We start from the raw sequence: 15,411 nt of genomic DNA, 5'->3' as shown, positions 1-15,411 counted from the left end.
AAACAACTTTCTAATGATGATAATGGCTATCTCCATCACTGGAAACTTCCAGCTAAAGCTGCTCCTTACTAAGTGGTAATTACATTAATGGGATTTTTGTGGTTGTCTTTATTAGTAAATTAAAACAGATTATCTGAGTTTATTTATCCCCAGGCTGCAATATAAATCGCTAGAGTTTACCACATTCCTTTAAAGGTCAGTAAATTTATAATTATATTAATTTATCCTGTATATTGAAAGCTCTTACCAAAATGACTTTAAAAAGCAGGTCTAGTTTTCCTCTTTGCAGAATGAGATCCCTGGAAGAATTTACAAAACTAACAAATGGACAGGGGGAGAAAAACAGTTCAGACAAAGCACCCACTCTGAAATGTTTAAAATAATTTTATTAAACAATCGTGTTTTACATGTCATCAGACCTAACCCCTGAAGTGCAAAAATGTTTCTGAGGTATTAAGACTGGAGGAAAACAGGCACAGTATTGGTTGTTAGGGATACCGCCCTACAGCACAGTGGAATTTGCAAACAACAGGCCTTTATACAGCATTTGCAGGATCAGAGAAAACTGAGAACAAGACTGTATTTGTCTTTAGCCTTGAGAACCAAAAAGCCCTGATCATTAGCCAGCTCTGTCACGTCAGCGAGGACACAGACATGGTTAACACAGGATGATGATAAATATCAATGAGGTGTTTCTAGGCCAATATGTACAGTACATGAAAAATGAAATTTAACTGCTGTATGTGTGACCAAAATCCCAACTGTCTATCCGGTCCAGCTTAATATATTGTGTCTATGGTGGCCTCTCTAGTGCCAGTATTTTTGTCTACTCTACACAGCTAAGCCACTGCCTTTGCTCCTGTTTGAGGGCACCTGTCACTCACACTCAGCTCAGGTAAGTCTGATGTTCATCAGATTAACTAGAGACAACAGTACAGTACTGCTTGTAGCCTGCCATCATTCTAGTTGCCCTCTTCTCCTCATCCTTGCAGTGAAAAAAAAATCTAACTCATGCAGAAAATCTGCTAAAGAAATAAGCACTGATTGATGACTCTTTGTGTGGAAATGAAAGCTTTATCTGAGAACTGAAAAACTCACAGGGCAAAACTCGCCCTTAACAATTAGTGTATTAGTGAGAGTTTTACTCAGTTGCCAAATTGTGCTCCAAAAATAATTTTCTGTGAGGAAAGTTTGGGCAATACTTGATATACATCTCCATGAGGCAATGGAAGAAAGATTTAAGAAAATACCTTCAAATTACAAATAAGTAAAAGTCACTTGTTCCAAGCCTCTTTTAGGTTATTTTTAGCCAAGACAGCTGAAAACAAATTCCCCCTGAGACACACTTGTTTTTGTGAAAAATTTAATGACAAAAGAGAAGTTATCCTTATCCTTCCTAGGTGTTTACCAACTTACGAATTTTTCTGAATATGTCAGCCTTTGTATTAAAGTGGCATACTTGGAAAGGTTCTCATCTGCAGCCTCATCAACTTTTAGACCTTACTGAGCAGATGAAGACATGAGCTCTACTGTCAGCACATTCATGGGCAAATGTCATGCAGTCTGATTGCAAACACAACTGAGATTCTCAACATTCTCTAGGCTTGTTACCAATATCGTCTGCTTGCCTACACAACATCATCTAGAAAATCTACAAATACAGGATAGCTGGAACAGAAGCTGGATACCACTGGAGTGTTGCCTTAAGATTACTTTTTAATGGAATCATATTTCACAGATGAGAAAGGCAACCCCAAACAAAAAGTGCAAACAGATCATCACTTTCAGTTGAAAACTGGGTTCCGGATGCCACTCAGGACTGAACTGTTGGGCCAGTTTCTGTGCAGAAGGGTTAGAGAACACACGAAAAAGAAAATGCTTGAAATTCCTAGGACAACAATGCCTGAAATCAGTGCACTGGTGACTGTGTTCATCTGGAAAGGAGGTCCATTTGGGTGAGCTGCAAGGAGAAGAATAATTCTCAGGTAAAATCTGGTTTTGTCTCTCATTAGTGCCAAATACTTCTGCATTCCCCTTCAAACACTCAATATACTGTATAATTGCAATGAAAGAGCTAGAACTAACTGTACCTCAGAATCAGCACCTGTCTGCTTGGATAAAGCTTATCTACATTTTGAAAACAGTTATTAATTCTTTCCATATCAGTCATGCTAAGGGATAAAGAAATGTGCTTTCTAAAGCATTATCCCTAATCTGCTAGTGACCAACCTTGACCTGTGTTACTCAAGACAAGGCCATCACTATCCAAGGACTTATTCAAGGAGGACTATCAAGGTACATGTATAAGGATTTGTGGCCTAATCAGGTTAATGAAAGGATTTCTTCCCCACTATCACTATCTACATTTCAACTCAAAATTTATATAAATCAGCAGACATGTCTGGCACCGGATATCAGACATTCTGAAAGCTTGTTGTACACCCTCAGAAAGGATTTCTTAATATGTTTATCAATTCTCAGGTAGAAAAGGTGACATATTTAATACTTATTGAGTTCAGCAAGCTGTTCGTGGACCAGTTCTGAGACAATGGGCCACATACATCCATAGCTGGTACTGTGCTTTCCAACAGGAGAGAGAAAAAAAATGCATTTGAGTATGCTTTGAATGGCAATGAACATTTGCCATTACCTGTGGTGGAGAGTGAGGTGAAATGACAACAGTCTCCATGTAAGACTGCTCCTCCCAGAAGCAGCCACCTGCCCTCAACACCATTAATCCCACCCTCCTCACCCAAGCTGAAAGGAACTCAGCACTGCTGATCTGGTTACTCTCCCCTTCCCAACACTGTGCTGCTTTCTGACCACTGCAGCAGTAACCCCACCTCACTCCACCTCTGTGCTCTCCACAGGACAGCAACAGGCAAAGGAAAGGCTGCTGCTCTGGGATGGGGAGGCTGCTGCTTTTGTTGGATGGGAAGGAAAGGTAGCAGCCATTAACACAGCAAGCAGCAAATAAAGAATTTTCTTTTTATTATTTTAATTATATCCACAGGTAGGAGCACACCAGGTAGCAATTAATTACAGGGAGAATTCTCCATGACAGACAAGAACATTAGCTGCTTTTATATGTTATAAATTGAATGAGGAAAGGAACAAGTTGTGTTGAATTTCAGAGGACAGGATGGATTCCTTGTTCCACTCAGTCCTGTTATGAAGAAATACAAAGTGGAATGGCCCAATGTACCACTTGGTTATCCTTTCTTAGCTATCAGCCACTCCTTGTTACCAGCAAAGAACAGTAAGAGATAGACTGAAACAAGTGTTCCAAGTGCCCAAAGGAAAAGCACCCTAAAACTTAAAGAGCTGATCTTCCCTGCAGCCTGTTTCCTTCACTGCCCCAGCAGGGCACAGGTTCAATCCAAGTTTCTCTTTGTGTGGCTAAATGCTAGGAGAACAGGAGCTGAAGCTCTGACCTTCTGGCTTTGAGATGTGATCAAAGCTAGACTGAACCATAATAAAAATTTTCCTGCTCTACTCCTGTGTGGCATGGGCACATTTTACTGCTTAACTCTAGTTTTGCATCTGGTGGCTATAATGTGCCCTTCACCCTCATATGCTGCAGCATCAGATCTTCATTTCAATTGCATCACAGGAATTAAAAATTTCAATGTAGATGGTGCTGGGTGCACAAATTAAACAGGGAATTCCATACTCACCAATTCCTTTCTTTTCAGCACATGTTGGTATTGACTCATTTAAGCAACAACAACAACAACAACAACAACAAAAATCCCAGTGAATAGCTATTAATCAAAATGGTTCATCCTCAGTTCTCCTTCCCCCATAAACCCTCTCTTATGTTTCTTAGAATTCTGGTTAACTTACCAAGCTGTGAATTGTTGGTTGGTGTCTCATCTATATTAAAAAAAAAAAAAAAAAGGCACATGTTATATTTTTAAAATACCTCTGCCTACCTCCTCCCCTCTTACAACACAAAAGCCAATAGTTGTATATTTATTTTAAAAACACAGCAGCTCTACTTGCCACATTGGCCAGCAGCTTTTAACATCTCATTTAAAATATGGACAATAACATTAATTGCATGTCATTGCTCCATTTTTAATATCAGGAGATCTTAAAATATTAATTGATATTTTTAATGTCTTGTGGAAAAACAAACTAACACCAGCTTAAATCAGGAATCTCTTAATGGAAAGGGTAGCCAGTGCTTTTGTCTCCCTCAGAAACAACACAAGCATAAGTACAATGTTATACATAAGCCCCTTCACTCAATCATGTTAAAAAATAGCTCTATAGGAAAAACTTGAGTTTTACAAGAAGAAACATGTCAGCGACCATAAATTAGTACAAAAAAAAGCTCTTTTTGCCATGTTCATTTTCCTCTTGGCAGTTACATAGTGGCTCTATATTCAGGGTAACATTTGTATTTTGTCTTCAGTTTTTACTTACTTACCAGTGTCCGTTTCAGAATTACATTTCTTGCCACTGTTTTGGGGATTTTTTGTGCAATCTGTAAGCACAGTTCACGTACACATTTGTTTTGAGCAGCTGTCTCCCAAGCTTAAGTGAGACATCCATCAAAAGCTACATAATTTTAACTTCACAAGTAGGTGCCTGCTTTGTCTCCATACAGAGACTACAGCATTTTCTTCTGTGTACATCTCCTGTAATGACTTATTTTAGATTAATAAAAAAGAATACCGTGTACTCTGAAAAGAGCCAAAAGTCAGAAATATGAGTTCAGAAAAGGCCAGGAGCAGGACCAGCCCTCCTGCAGCAGCACTGTTCAGCTCCTGCCTGGGACAGCTGCAGCTCCACCCTAAAGGAGGGAGCTGAGGGGCTTCTGTGCAGTCCTGGGGGTGGCACATGGACCGTGGTGAGCCAGGTGCAGCAGGTTTGATGGGCTCTGGGCAATGGATCTGTGCTGAAGCTAGACCAGAGGTGGCCTTGAAAACAGTGTAAGCCTGCAGCATCACACCAGTGCAAGCCAGAGCTACACCTTAGTAATCGTCATCCAAAATTTACCTACATTTTTAAAAAATTGTTCAAAATTATCCAAAATTATTCATTATCCAGATAGTTTTGGTCAAGTTCTTGCATGATCTTCCCATTTTTAGTTTGTTAACTGTAATATTCATAAACCTCCTGGTTCTTAAGGGCATATTTTCATAATGAGAATTATGAGCAGGACTAATTCCCTCTTTCTGATCCAGAAGAAAAAGAGAAATGCAAGTCAGATTGAGGGACTAGCCCAATGTCCCTCATGAAATTTGTGGCTGAGTTTGGAATTGAATCTCATTTTTTTCAAGTACTTCCCATTAAACCATCCTTCTTTCAGCATGAGTGGAATGCTCCAAAAAGCACACTATGAAGATGGAGAAATCAAAAAAGCTTTACTCACCCACTCTCAGAATACACCTAAAAAATTATTTTCCTTTTTTTCACCCTTATTCATGATCTCGTTTAAACAACCACAACACTTGTCATGAAATTATAAAGTTGTTTATCCTTTCTTTGAGGCCATTAAACATCCATCAGATCTTTTGGCTCGAAGCTATGCAGTATTTAAAGGTGATGGATAGGTATCCTTTTTTTTTTTTTTTATTGTAAAAGCAGCATTTGAATCATGAGCTACATTACCTACCAGGGGCTGCTCGTAGAAGAAGCTGTATCTAGTTTCCATTCATTGCCTGAGGCAGCATTACTCCAGCATGCTTGTTTGGCTGAGCAAATCACTCATTCATTTCCCATATGTACTCATGCATGCAACTTTGAAGTTAGTTCTTCTCACTTTTTCTTGGCTAATCAGACGGCAGCAACTCAAATGGGACCATGTATAACGCAAGAAATCCCTCATTTTCATTGCAGAAATGCTGCTCATAACAGAGCCTATTTGTTCTAGAAATGGTCTCTTGTTAGGTGGTTCCCCATTCTGGAGGGTCAACTGCTCTCTTTGTATACAGGTACAACTACTTGGCATTTAAAGAGGGATTTTATTTTCAAGTTTTAAATTAGTTTTCCTAGACCAGGTTCAGTCCTCCTCCAAGCATCCAAAACATAAGAATGCTGAAATCAGTTGCTCAACTGCAATTGCTTATAAATATCTGTAATCTGTAAAAGTTAAACAGCAGTCACATAATTTTTTTTCAGAGACCACAGGTTACATTTAGAGCTGCCTTTTGGTTTTTTTTCCTAAAACAATTTGCAGTAAAAATGAAAATCATGGAATTTCACCCTCAATTTAAAGCAGTAGATTTTGGCCCACTGTTTAAAATTTACAATGGTTTTGTCCCATTTCTTTCTTATAGCTGAATCTAAGAATAGTGTGCATTAATTTTAAGCCACATGTAGATAAAAACCCAGAGGGAAGCTGGAAGGAATGGTGAATAGAAAGTGACAGTGAATATTCATTATCCATCCAAATTAAATTGCAACACTGAACAGAGCATCTTAAATTCTATTATCTCCAGTGAAATCTGACAAAAAAAAGAAAGTCAACTCACAGAGTCAGGACTCTTAAAATGACCTTATATGTATAACAGTATCTCACAGTGATTTTATTGGAGGATGAAGCATGTGAGAGCCAAACAAAAATACTAGCTCAAAATTTCTACCAAAGAAAGTAATAAAAAATGTAATAAAATATATTCCGCGGGAGTAAAAAAGTACTCAGCAAACTCACAGAGAATTCACCCTTTAAGTGACTGCAAATTTAGGTTAACCTGCAAAGCATTTCCCCAGGTTTCTGAAATTCCTGCAGTCCAAAGGGAAAGATTGTTTATTCCTACCACTCCTGGTGATGATGGGGCCAGCAGAGATGACAGCATTGCCAGATGTGCTCTGAGGGCGCCAGGTTGTTCTTCCACCAGTGTCTCTTCTTTCTCTGTTACTGCAGACCTGAGTGGTCAATCAAAACAATCACAGATTCAGAGTGGAGCAGAATTGTGGCCTTTTTGTGCTTCCTAATATAATGTGAATTATTTGGTAAGCAATACTACAACTTTGATTTTATTTCCAAGTGTGTATTAATTTACTTTGCAATAAAAACACCTGCAATACTGCCTAGAACTGCATCTTGTAAATTCCTCGCTTCCCATTTTATTTGGCCTCATTTTGTTTACAAAACTACATTGCTGTTGTGTACAAGATGCATCTTATAGTATATTAAATTTTCAGTAGTTAATTTCCCAAAGCTGTGTTTACAGACAGTTTTCCCCAACAAATCCATTTTGCTTGACAATCCCTATTCTAGCAAGCTTTGCAAGTGAGAGTTTACACATGTTCCATGGAGTTTTAAAAAGCAATGACACAATAAAGCAGTCCCCAGCACTCTCATCTGGAATCTGCCTTTAACATTTGTAACCTATCATCTGCCTTAACCTATGGTACTCAAGCATGTTTCAAACAAGAATATTTCCCATATTTCAAACAAGAAGTTTCAGCTTCTTGTGAAAGGACTTCAAAAACCTCTGAACACTGAACACTGAAGCTGAATGCAAAACAAATTACATACATCTGCAACATAAAGATATAAAATTACATATAAAGTTTCAGGACTACACTGAATTGACTGCACTTCAAAATTCTAAATGGAAAGTCATTTAGTGGGAAACAATGCTGTGCTCTGAAGTCATGACAGAATTTTGTGTTCATATGTTTATTTAAATGTTTCCAATTCCAAAATATATTTGTTGTTCCTGATACTCCTAAAATTAGTTGATTTTAAATACCCATAACCTCATGAACTTCAACACAAGAGTACTTTTCAGATGATAAGGGAGATGATAAACTCTAAGGAGTATGGCATTTTTTTCCATGATGAGGAACTTTCCCAAATTTTCTTTGTCAGTGTAACAGCACATTCTATAGACTGAACTTTTCCATAAATTATATTCTAAGGTATTTCTCTTCATCCACTGTGATGATGGATATCTTACTACTATACTAAGAGTACCAACCCAAAAGCCATCTCAGAGCTGTTACTTTTAAAAATTAAGGACCACAAGGCAAAGAGGTCATTTCTCCTACATTCAATAACCTGTATTTTGCAGGTCTAGTATTATTTTATCTCCAGATGACAGTATTCATTTCCATATTCTTCATCAGTTGTTTCACTTTCCTTCAGACACAAAAAACATTCTGACTTCAGTCTCTACGAGTCGCTTTCATTCTGTGCCACCCAAACTTCCCTAACACTTGTGTGCAGAACTCCAGTGTGCCTATTTTATATGCAGACGTTTACAACTCACTGGCACGAGAAAGGGACAGTCATCTGCTCTGCACAGCTTCGTCACACAGTGAAGGAAGACCGTGGACATCTTCTGGTTCTTGTGCTTCACAAAGCGGAACACCTCGAAGGAAAACCGGCCCATTTGACTCTTGCCGTTCTCAATTATGGTTGTCTGCGGATCCTTGTCACAGCTAGTTTGTGTAGAGAAGAGTGAAACTGGGATGAGCAGCTCTTTGAGTATTCTGAAGCTCTTAGCTGAGAATAAGATGGCTTAAGCAGCAAGTTCAACAATCTAGTTCCTTGGGAAAGGACACAGTGCAAATATCTGCAGACACGGTCTGCCTGTTAGGCTGCAGCTTGCTGTGCTGAAACACATTCCTACAAAAACTCTGCTTTGTTTTGCAGCACCACAGCTATAACCACGGTACCATTTAATTCCAGTGCTCAAAGAAACTTGAGACCTGAGGCAAAAAGCAATCAGGTATGCTAACCAGTATAGACAGGTAACTCCAAATGAAGACAGTACCTCTCCAATAGGTGTCACAGATAAAATTTAATCTGAGATAGTGCCAAGATATTTCTCAAAGTTCCAATTCAAATAAATGTTATTACTGGGAGCAGAAGTAGGAGCATTTATTTATATTTAATCATTTGCTTAACTACTTGCCTGGACTGAAGTCTCTGATGTTTTACATCACTGTCATTCACCACGTTCACCCTTGGTGAAATAAAGGCCAGTTTAGCCATTCACTTTAAGCATTCATATTATCTCTACAAGAACTACTTTGGATAGATGCCTCTCTACCTTCATAATACTTGTGACTTGGCACCTGCTTCTATGTTTGTGTTCACACACAAAGAAGTTCTGACATGTTATCTATGAGCCTAACCCTTGGACCTGCCTCTAATAATGCTTAAGCTTTCCAGGCAGTTTAAGAAACCACTACTGAAGAGATTTTTTTTTTTTTAAGAAGGACCAACAAAACACTGGGTTTGCACAGGACCTACCTGAGGAAAAGATCATATCGAAGATCATCACTGGGGTTGCCAGATGGTGTGGTGTAACAATAGTCCATCAAAACATTCCACCTGCACAGGGAGTAAAGGCATAGCTGAGGGGAAGTGGCAGAGCATGCCTCAGGAGGTGTGAGTGAGGCGAGATGAAAGGACAGTACAAAAAAGCATACAAGCAGGTAATGCAGGCTGTTACAGCAAAACTGAGTTATTGTATTGAACAGGTCACACACAAGTCATCCTGTTTCTTCAGCTACTTAGAAGATTAAACAGCATGACATAGCAGCAGAATTTTATAAATCAAATCATTTGTTTTCATGTAAGTCAATCATCACACCAACACACATTGCACATCTCAGAAATCATGGCCACATAGGACTAGAAATCAGAACCTGCCCACTTTTAAAAGCCCTGGATTTTCTCACTTGGCCCAACAGAGGCCTTTTACTAAATAAAAACAATGTAGGATTTAAGATTTTATTTTATTTTGCATTTAAGAATATAATTCAGGAAAACTTTCATAACTAGAACTGCAGCAAAATATGCATTCACTGCCAAGGACCTGACACCCTCCAGCTGAGAGCAGGGTTTATTGAACACCAACCATTATTTTGAAACACAAAAAGCTATGAGGAAAGACAGATGCTTTTAAATCAGATAAGTAACAAGAGCTGAAAAGGAAGCAAGACAAGAAATAACACCCTTTATGGTACCTGCCATCAAGGTTGGTTGCTCTTACAGCTGCATATATTTTGGTTTTCAAAGGTAAACCTGTACTTGGAATAAGGAGCTGCTGGCTGTAGGTTGAATCCTGTAAAACAAAGATTGCCTCAATTGTAACAGAAATTTCACTCTCACAACCCATCTGCATCCAGACTGAGCTCTCAGCAATTTTTTCTGTGTAGAACCATCGTTTACTTTGTCCTCTGTAAGGGAAGAAGCCAAAAGCAGTGCCAGAGAAATTACCTACAAGTTTGTCTAAAAGACTGGCCTTGCCCCATGCAACAATTTGGGAGAGTTTAATAAGATGGTTGAGTCAGTGATTAAAGAAAACATATCATTCATTGACACTTCAGTAATTCTCCCAGAGCTTACAGGCAAACACAAGAGCTAATCTGGTTTTCTAACAGAGGAGCTTTACTGGGTAGTCACTCTGCACTCTTTCCCAGGAAGAGTTGTTAAGGTTATTTGAATTAGTGGAGATAGCAATGCTATATATTTTAAGCTATAGTCTGGGAGAACAAAGACATTCTGTTATGCAAAGTGTAAGGAAGCTTCTATGGAAGCTGGCTTGTTGAAAACTACAAGTAACAAACCTTTTCATTTAAATTCTACTATTTCAAAAGAGCTGTTTCAAGAAGGCTGTATTCCACATAAAATTTGGGAATTCCCCATATACTACTACTAAAATATAGCTGTTTTATTAGGGCTTTTTGTTCAGAATCTAAACCATTAACATCACTTGAGCAACAAAGCCATGAAACAGATCTGTGTGACAGACATTAATTGAGAATATCAAAATGCATTATCTGGAAATGTCACCTTTGGCAAACACATTGCAAATGCAGATAGCACAGTGACTCAGCATGTTGAGATCTCTTGTGAAAGGTCAAAACACTCAATACACGAGACCTGGTAAACAGGATTTCAGCCAGGTTCATTGTGGCAAGCGAAACCATTGCAAACAGCAGCTGACAGCAACATGGTTTACACCAGAAACCAAGTGATTTTTTTCCAATGGTGACAATGCCAAAATTAACAGCATGCCCAATAACTAATCTGAGCAGTATCAGAGGCCTTCAGGTAGGTCTGCCTCCTCTCAATTTAATTATACATTTCTATAGCACTTGGCTCTGCCACATTTTGCAACTCATTAAAAAGTGCAAGACCCTCACTATCACACTCCATTGTTGCTCTTTTATTTTTAAGAGTAGTTTTTATTTATTTAGACAGACATTTGTAAAAAGGCATAAAAGCACACAGCCACTTAGGCTCTGTGAAAGCCCATTAAACATTTTGCTATTAAAATATGAGTCCATCATAACAACTCTTCTTATCTTTCCTAACAATGACAGGTACTAGCATCACAAAGTAAACCTAAACAACACTTTGTGATGGAAGATTGAGGCAAGCAAAGATGAAGAGTTAAGGTTAAGAAATAACACTACAGCTAAATTTGGAGAAGACAGCCACTTGCAGTCAAGAAACACATCTGTACACATCCCCTCACTAATAGCAAGGGAGGACATGAGCCTTGAGCCCCCTCCCAAAACCAGGACTGTTAACAGGGATCAAGTGAGCCCTTGTCAAGACAGCAGGGGAAAACACAGGCAGTGCACAAGCTGCCCATGCATTTATCCAGCACTGGGAAGCAAAGCACAAGGGCATATCCACCACTGGAATCTACCAGCCTTGGCAGTATTATTTATGACAGTGTTACTCACTAGGGAAAATAATGTGGCTGCCATCAGGATGAAAAGACACCACTGTTCACAGTGCAGGCTTACAGGAGTGGGCAGGATGAAAGCACATTTTGGCATGGGGTAACCGAGGAAAAAATGTGCTCAATATGAGCATCAATAGCATTTATCCCTGACTATTTGCTGAATTGGGCCCTGAAAGGCAGTCAGCGTGCCGTGGTCAATGCTTGGCTTGACTGAGAAATTTGCCTACCCTCATTCAGCCCCATCTTTTTGATCACAGGTTTATTTAAAAATGAGAGAACTATAATCATCATTTGAACAGATTATAGGCTGTTATTTGCAGCTCTACTCTTTCAAACAAACATGATTTTTAGAGCATGCCATTGAAAAATGTCCTGTTGCAATATTTATAGCTCATTATGTTCAAAGCATAAAGCATTGACTTTTAAATCAGTTGCATGAATTATAACTCAGCAACACGGTGGCATGAATAATAATGCAAAAAAAATCGGATTCATAATTTACAGAAATGATACTTGATAGATTGAAAAATTGATATTTAAATAAGGTATTTAAAATGTATGAGTAAAAATTTTAATCAACGCAAAAATATAATTTCAGGGATTAATGTTAAGTAAAGGTCCTTGCATTTTTCATGTTTTAGTGTCACCAACCCATTTTATGTGGTAAAAGCTTTTACAATAATGCATATTCAAATTATCTAAAACATAAGGAAGAAGCACTGGATGAAAACTGTTCTAGTTATTAACCCTCAAAATCTTTAAAGTCCACAGTGTAAGGCAACATATGCATCAGGCTATAGATTTGAAACTGATACACCCTTCACAACATTCACAGATGATGGAAACACTCAGATGAGGCTTGAGCATAGAAATACCCCAGGCAAAGTGCTACGGTTCATTGTTATGGGAATAAGTCTGGAATAATTTTACAGAACACTACAGAGTACTCTCTGTTTCAGCACAAAGCACCTATACACACACACAGAAACATAATAAATGCAAACAAAATATGCACTCTGGAGTATGATTGTTATGGCTACAGTTGATTAGTCACATGGCACTAACAACTGGAAGCCAGAGCTGTAAATTGAGGAACTGTATAAATACAGGACAAAAAGGCTGTGTCTGTCCTCAAAGACCAGCATATAAATACAGACAGCAGGTACATGCAAACAAAAAGGAAAAAGGAATTCAGAGATGACAGATGCCTGGAAGAAAGACTTGGCTCCTGGGAGGAGTGGGAAGGAAACAGCAAATTATGAAGAGGAAACCATACTTTGGTCTGCTAAAACAGTTTGTATCCACAGAGCACGGAGATTAATTTAGTCCAGGTGATACTGTTTTATACTCACATTGTAAAGCAACAAATTCAAAGTGCTGATAAATGTACCATTGTTCTCTCTTACAGAAATAGCAGCTGATGACCTACAACAAAACCAGAAACCAAAAACCGTCATGAAGAAAGATTCCTTATTTTTGTTTTTGCATACTTCAGTGGGCTTTATCATTAAAAAACTCAATGAGTCATATCACAGGGAGTTAATTTATGCATTTGGGTTATAAACTTCAGAAACAGGAATTTATGGTGGAAATACTGACAATCTTAACTATGCAGAAAATAATGGATGCTACAGGAAACATGAATCAGAAAAATAATTAGCAGAGAGGCAAAGTGACAAAAAGGAACTCACTTTACATGATGTACAGGTTTACTCTGGAAATACTTTCTCTTGCATTCTATACTTACAAGCTTGTAAACTATTTCATAAAGATTTTTTTTTACTGCTATAATTTTTCAGCAGAACATCTGAATTTTAAGTGAAATTTTACATTATCTAAGGATCTCTTCATAACAGCAGTTCTTCATAAACTGTGTTATCTCATATAACGACACTACAGAATTCTTTCTCCTTGCAACACTTCTTCTTTTGGTGCTTTTTCCTTTCCCTATACTCTTAAACAGCCAAAAAATTACTACATGGACAATGCTGTTACGGCATGCACATACACATGCTTACACAAACATGGGGATGAAAGAGATAGAAATGAAAAAGCACACTTACGAAGCAAGCTGGGTATTGTTAACCAAGTACTCCAGTGGGTAGCTACAGCTAAATTTGTACAGAAGCCCAGGCAAGTAGCTGATAATCGTTGGTGGGTCTGGTGTGTCAATATAGCCTGAAATATTACCTATCTGTACCACTGAGATATTTCCATAAGCATTCACACCTCGAGCTGAGGATACCTATTGAGGAAGACAGAAAATTACTATTAGCTGAAGTTAACTGTAGAACAAAAATCTTAAGGACACTGATGGTCATTTACCCTGAAATAGCTCCACTAAAACCTTCTAAAATCAATTTAGTTTAATAACATCTTCCCTGTGTTCTGTTTGTCACCTCCCTGGAATCACATGTATAAAATTCACAAGCTGCATCCCTGTTCTTAGAACAGACTTGAGCAACATTTGAAAAGAATTATGAATCTTGGAAACATATTTTTTTTAGGTACTTTCTACATTCCTAATGAATTCATGCAACTTATTGGGAAAAACTAAAGCAATTTTCCTATTACAGTAAAAGGTATTGCCTTACAATGAGTTTCATATCCAATAAAAAGGCCAATAGACAAGCAATTTCACTCACAGAAACAATATTCTCTCACTGATGGTTTAGACACATCAAAAATAAGAAGACCCACGACAAGAAGTTGAACTTTGAGTGTGTGGCTTTGCTTATATTATACATTTCTAAATCTTAATTTAAAGAACTATAAACTGTCAGCAATTACAGAGCTGCAAATAATGCTGACTTAATGCCAGTGCAACCTAAATTGCGTCCATGGGCACGTGTTAGTCTGTACTGCTCAGCTCACAGAGTGTGCAGAGCCTGCAAAGTCACTCAGCCCTCAGGAAAACTGTGGGACACTTCTCTCCTGGTGTCAGCCCAGCCCCACTCCATCTGTAGCTTCTGATCTGAATAAAGGGGTGGTTTAAGAACAGCTGAGAAGCAGCACAAATTCCTTTCTCTGCAGGCACACACACTACAGGGCAAATTAACATGGCACTGGACTTCTACTGCAGTATTTCTTTTGTATAACTGTATTAGCAAAACAGGTGTTCTCAGTAGCTTTAAAACACATGGTTTCTTAAAAAAAATCCATTTCATTATGGAAGCATCATCCTGAGATGCACATGAGTTGTGACATTTTGCAGTAAATAGCACAGGACACACAGCAAAAATTTTGACTTCTTTGCCAACCAAAAACACACCTAAAAGACAGAAGCAGTGCATTTTGCCCACAGTGTACTTAGTAATTTTCTAAATGGCACAAAAATGTTGAAAATAGAATTTTCCAGGATCTGAGTTTTGCCTAAACAGTGCAGGCTAAAGTAGTAGCCAACTACAGCTTTGTTAACTTCCTCACCACCCTACTCCCACAAAGTAAAAACTGAGTTGGCTGTATTACAGAAAGACCTGGGTTTTACACAAATTCTGCCTGAACTGTTGTCTTTCCCTCACTTTTGTTGAGAATTAGCTTGAAGGTCTTTGCTGTGAAACATTGCCAAGAAATGCAGGGGATTGTAAAACTCCAGTGTAGGGAACATGATAAGAAATGATCCCTGTTACTTTTTTGTCTTCATTTGGGGCACAGCATGAACAAACACAGAGGATGGGGTGAATATTTTTTGCTTTATTTTTAGCAGCTGCTACTTTGTCTTTGTATTCAGTGCAGCCTG

General features: G+C 38.3%; 1 protein-coding gene across 12 annotated transcripts in view; it reads right to left on the bottom strand.

The window, feature by feature from the left end:
• Nucleotides 1-366: 366 nt before the first annotated feature.
• ZPLD1 (zona pellucida like domain containing 1) overlaps nt 367-15,411 on the bottom strand; it is a 135,220-nt gene continuing 120,175 nt past the window's right edge. For all 12 annotated transcript variants that reach the window (XM_063393781.1, XM_063393787.1, XM_063393783.1 and 9 more), the window contains 8 exons: nt 13,736-13,917; nt 13,025-13,097; nt 9,940-10,037; nt 9,221-9,301; nt 8,232-8,403; nt 6,771-6,879; nt 3,847-3,876; nt 367-1,960 (listed from right to left, as the gene is read on the bottom strand). In XM_063393781.1, the coding sequence (XP_063249851.1) occupies nt 1,785-1,960; nt 3,847-3,876; nt 6,771-6,879; nt 8,232-8,403; nt 9,221-9,301; nt 9,940-10,037; nt 13,025-13,097; nt 13,736-13,917 (921 nt within the window). In that variant the 3' untranslated portion in view covers nt 367-1,784. The remainder of the gene's footprint in view (nt 1,961-3,846; nt 3,877-6,770; nt 6,880-8,231; nt 8,404-9,220; nt 9,302-9,939; nt 10,038-13,024; nt 13,098-13,735; nt 13,918-15,411) is intronic.

The sequence above is a fragment of the Prinia subflava genome, chromosome 3, assembly GCF_021018805.1.
Source record: "Prinia subflava isolate CZ2003 ecotype Zambia chromosome 3, Cam_Psub_1.2, whole genome shotgun sequence".
NCBI classification, from domain to species: Eukaryota; Metazoa; Chordata; class Aves; order Passeriformes; family Cisticolidae; genus Prinia; species Prinia subflava.
This window is presented reverse-complemented; position numbering and strand designations above follow the sequence as displayed.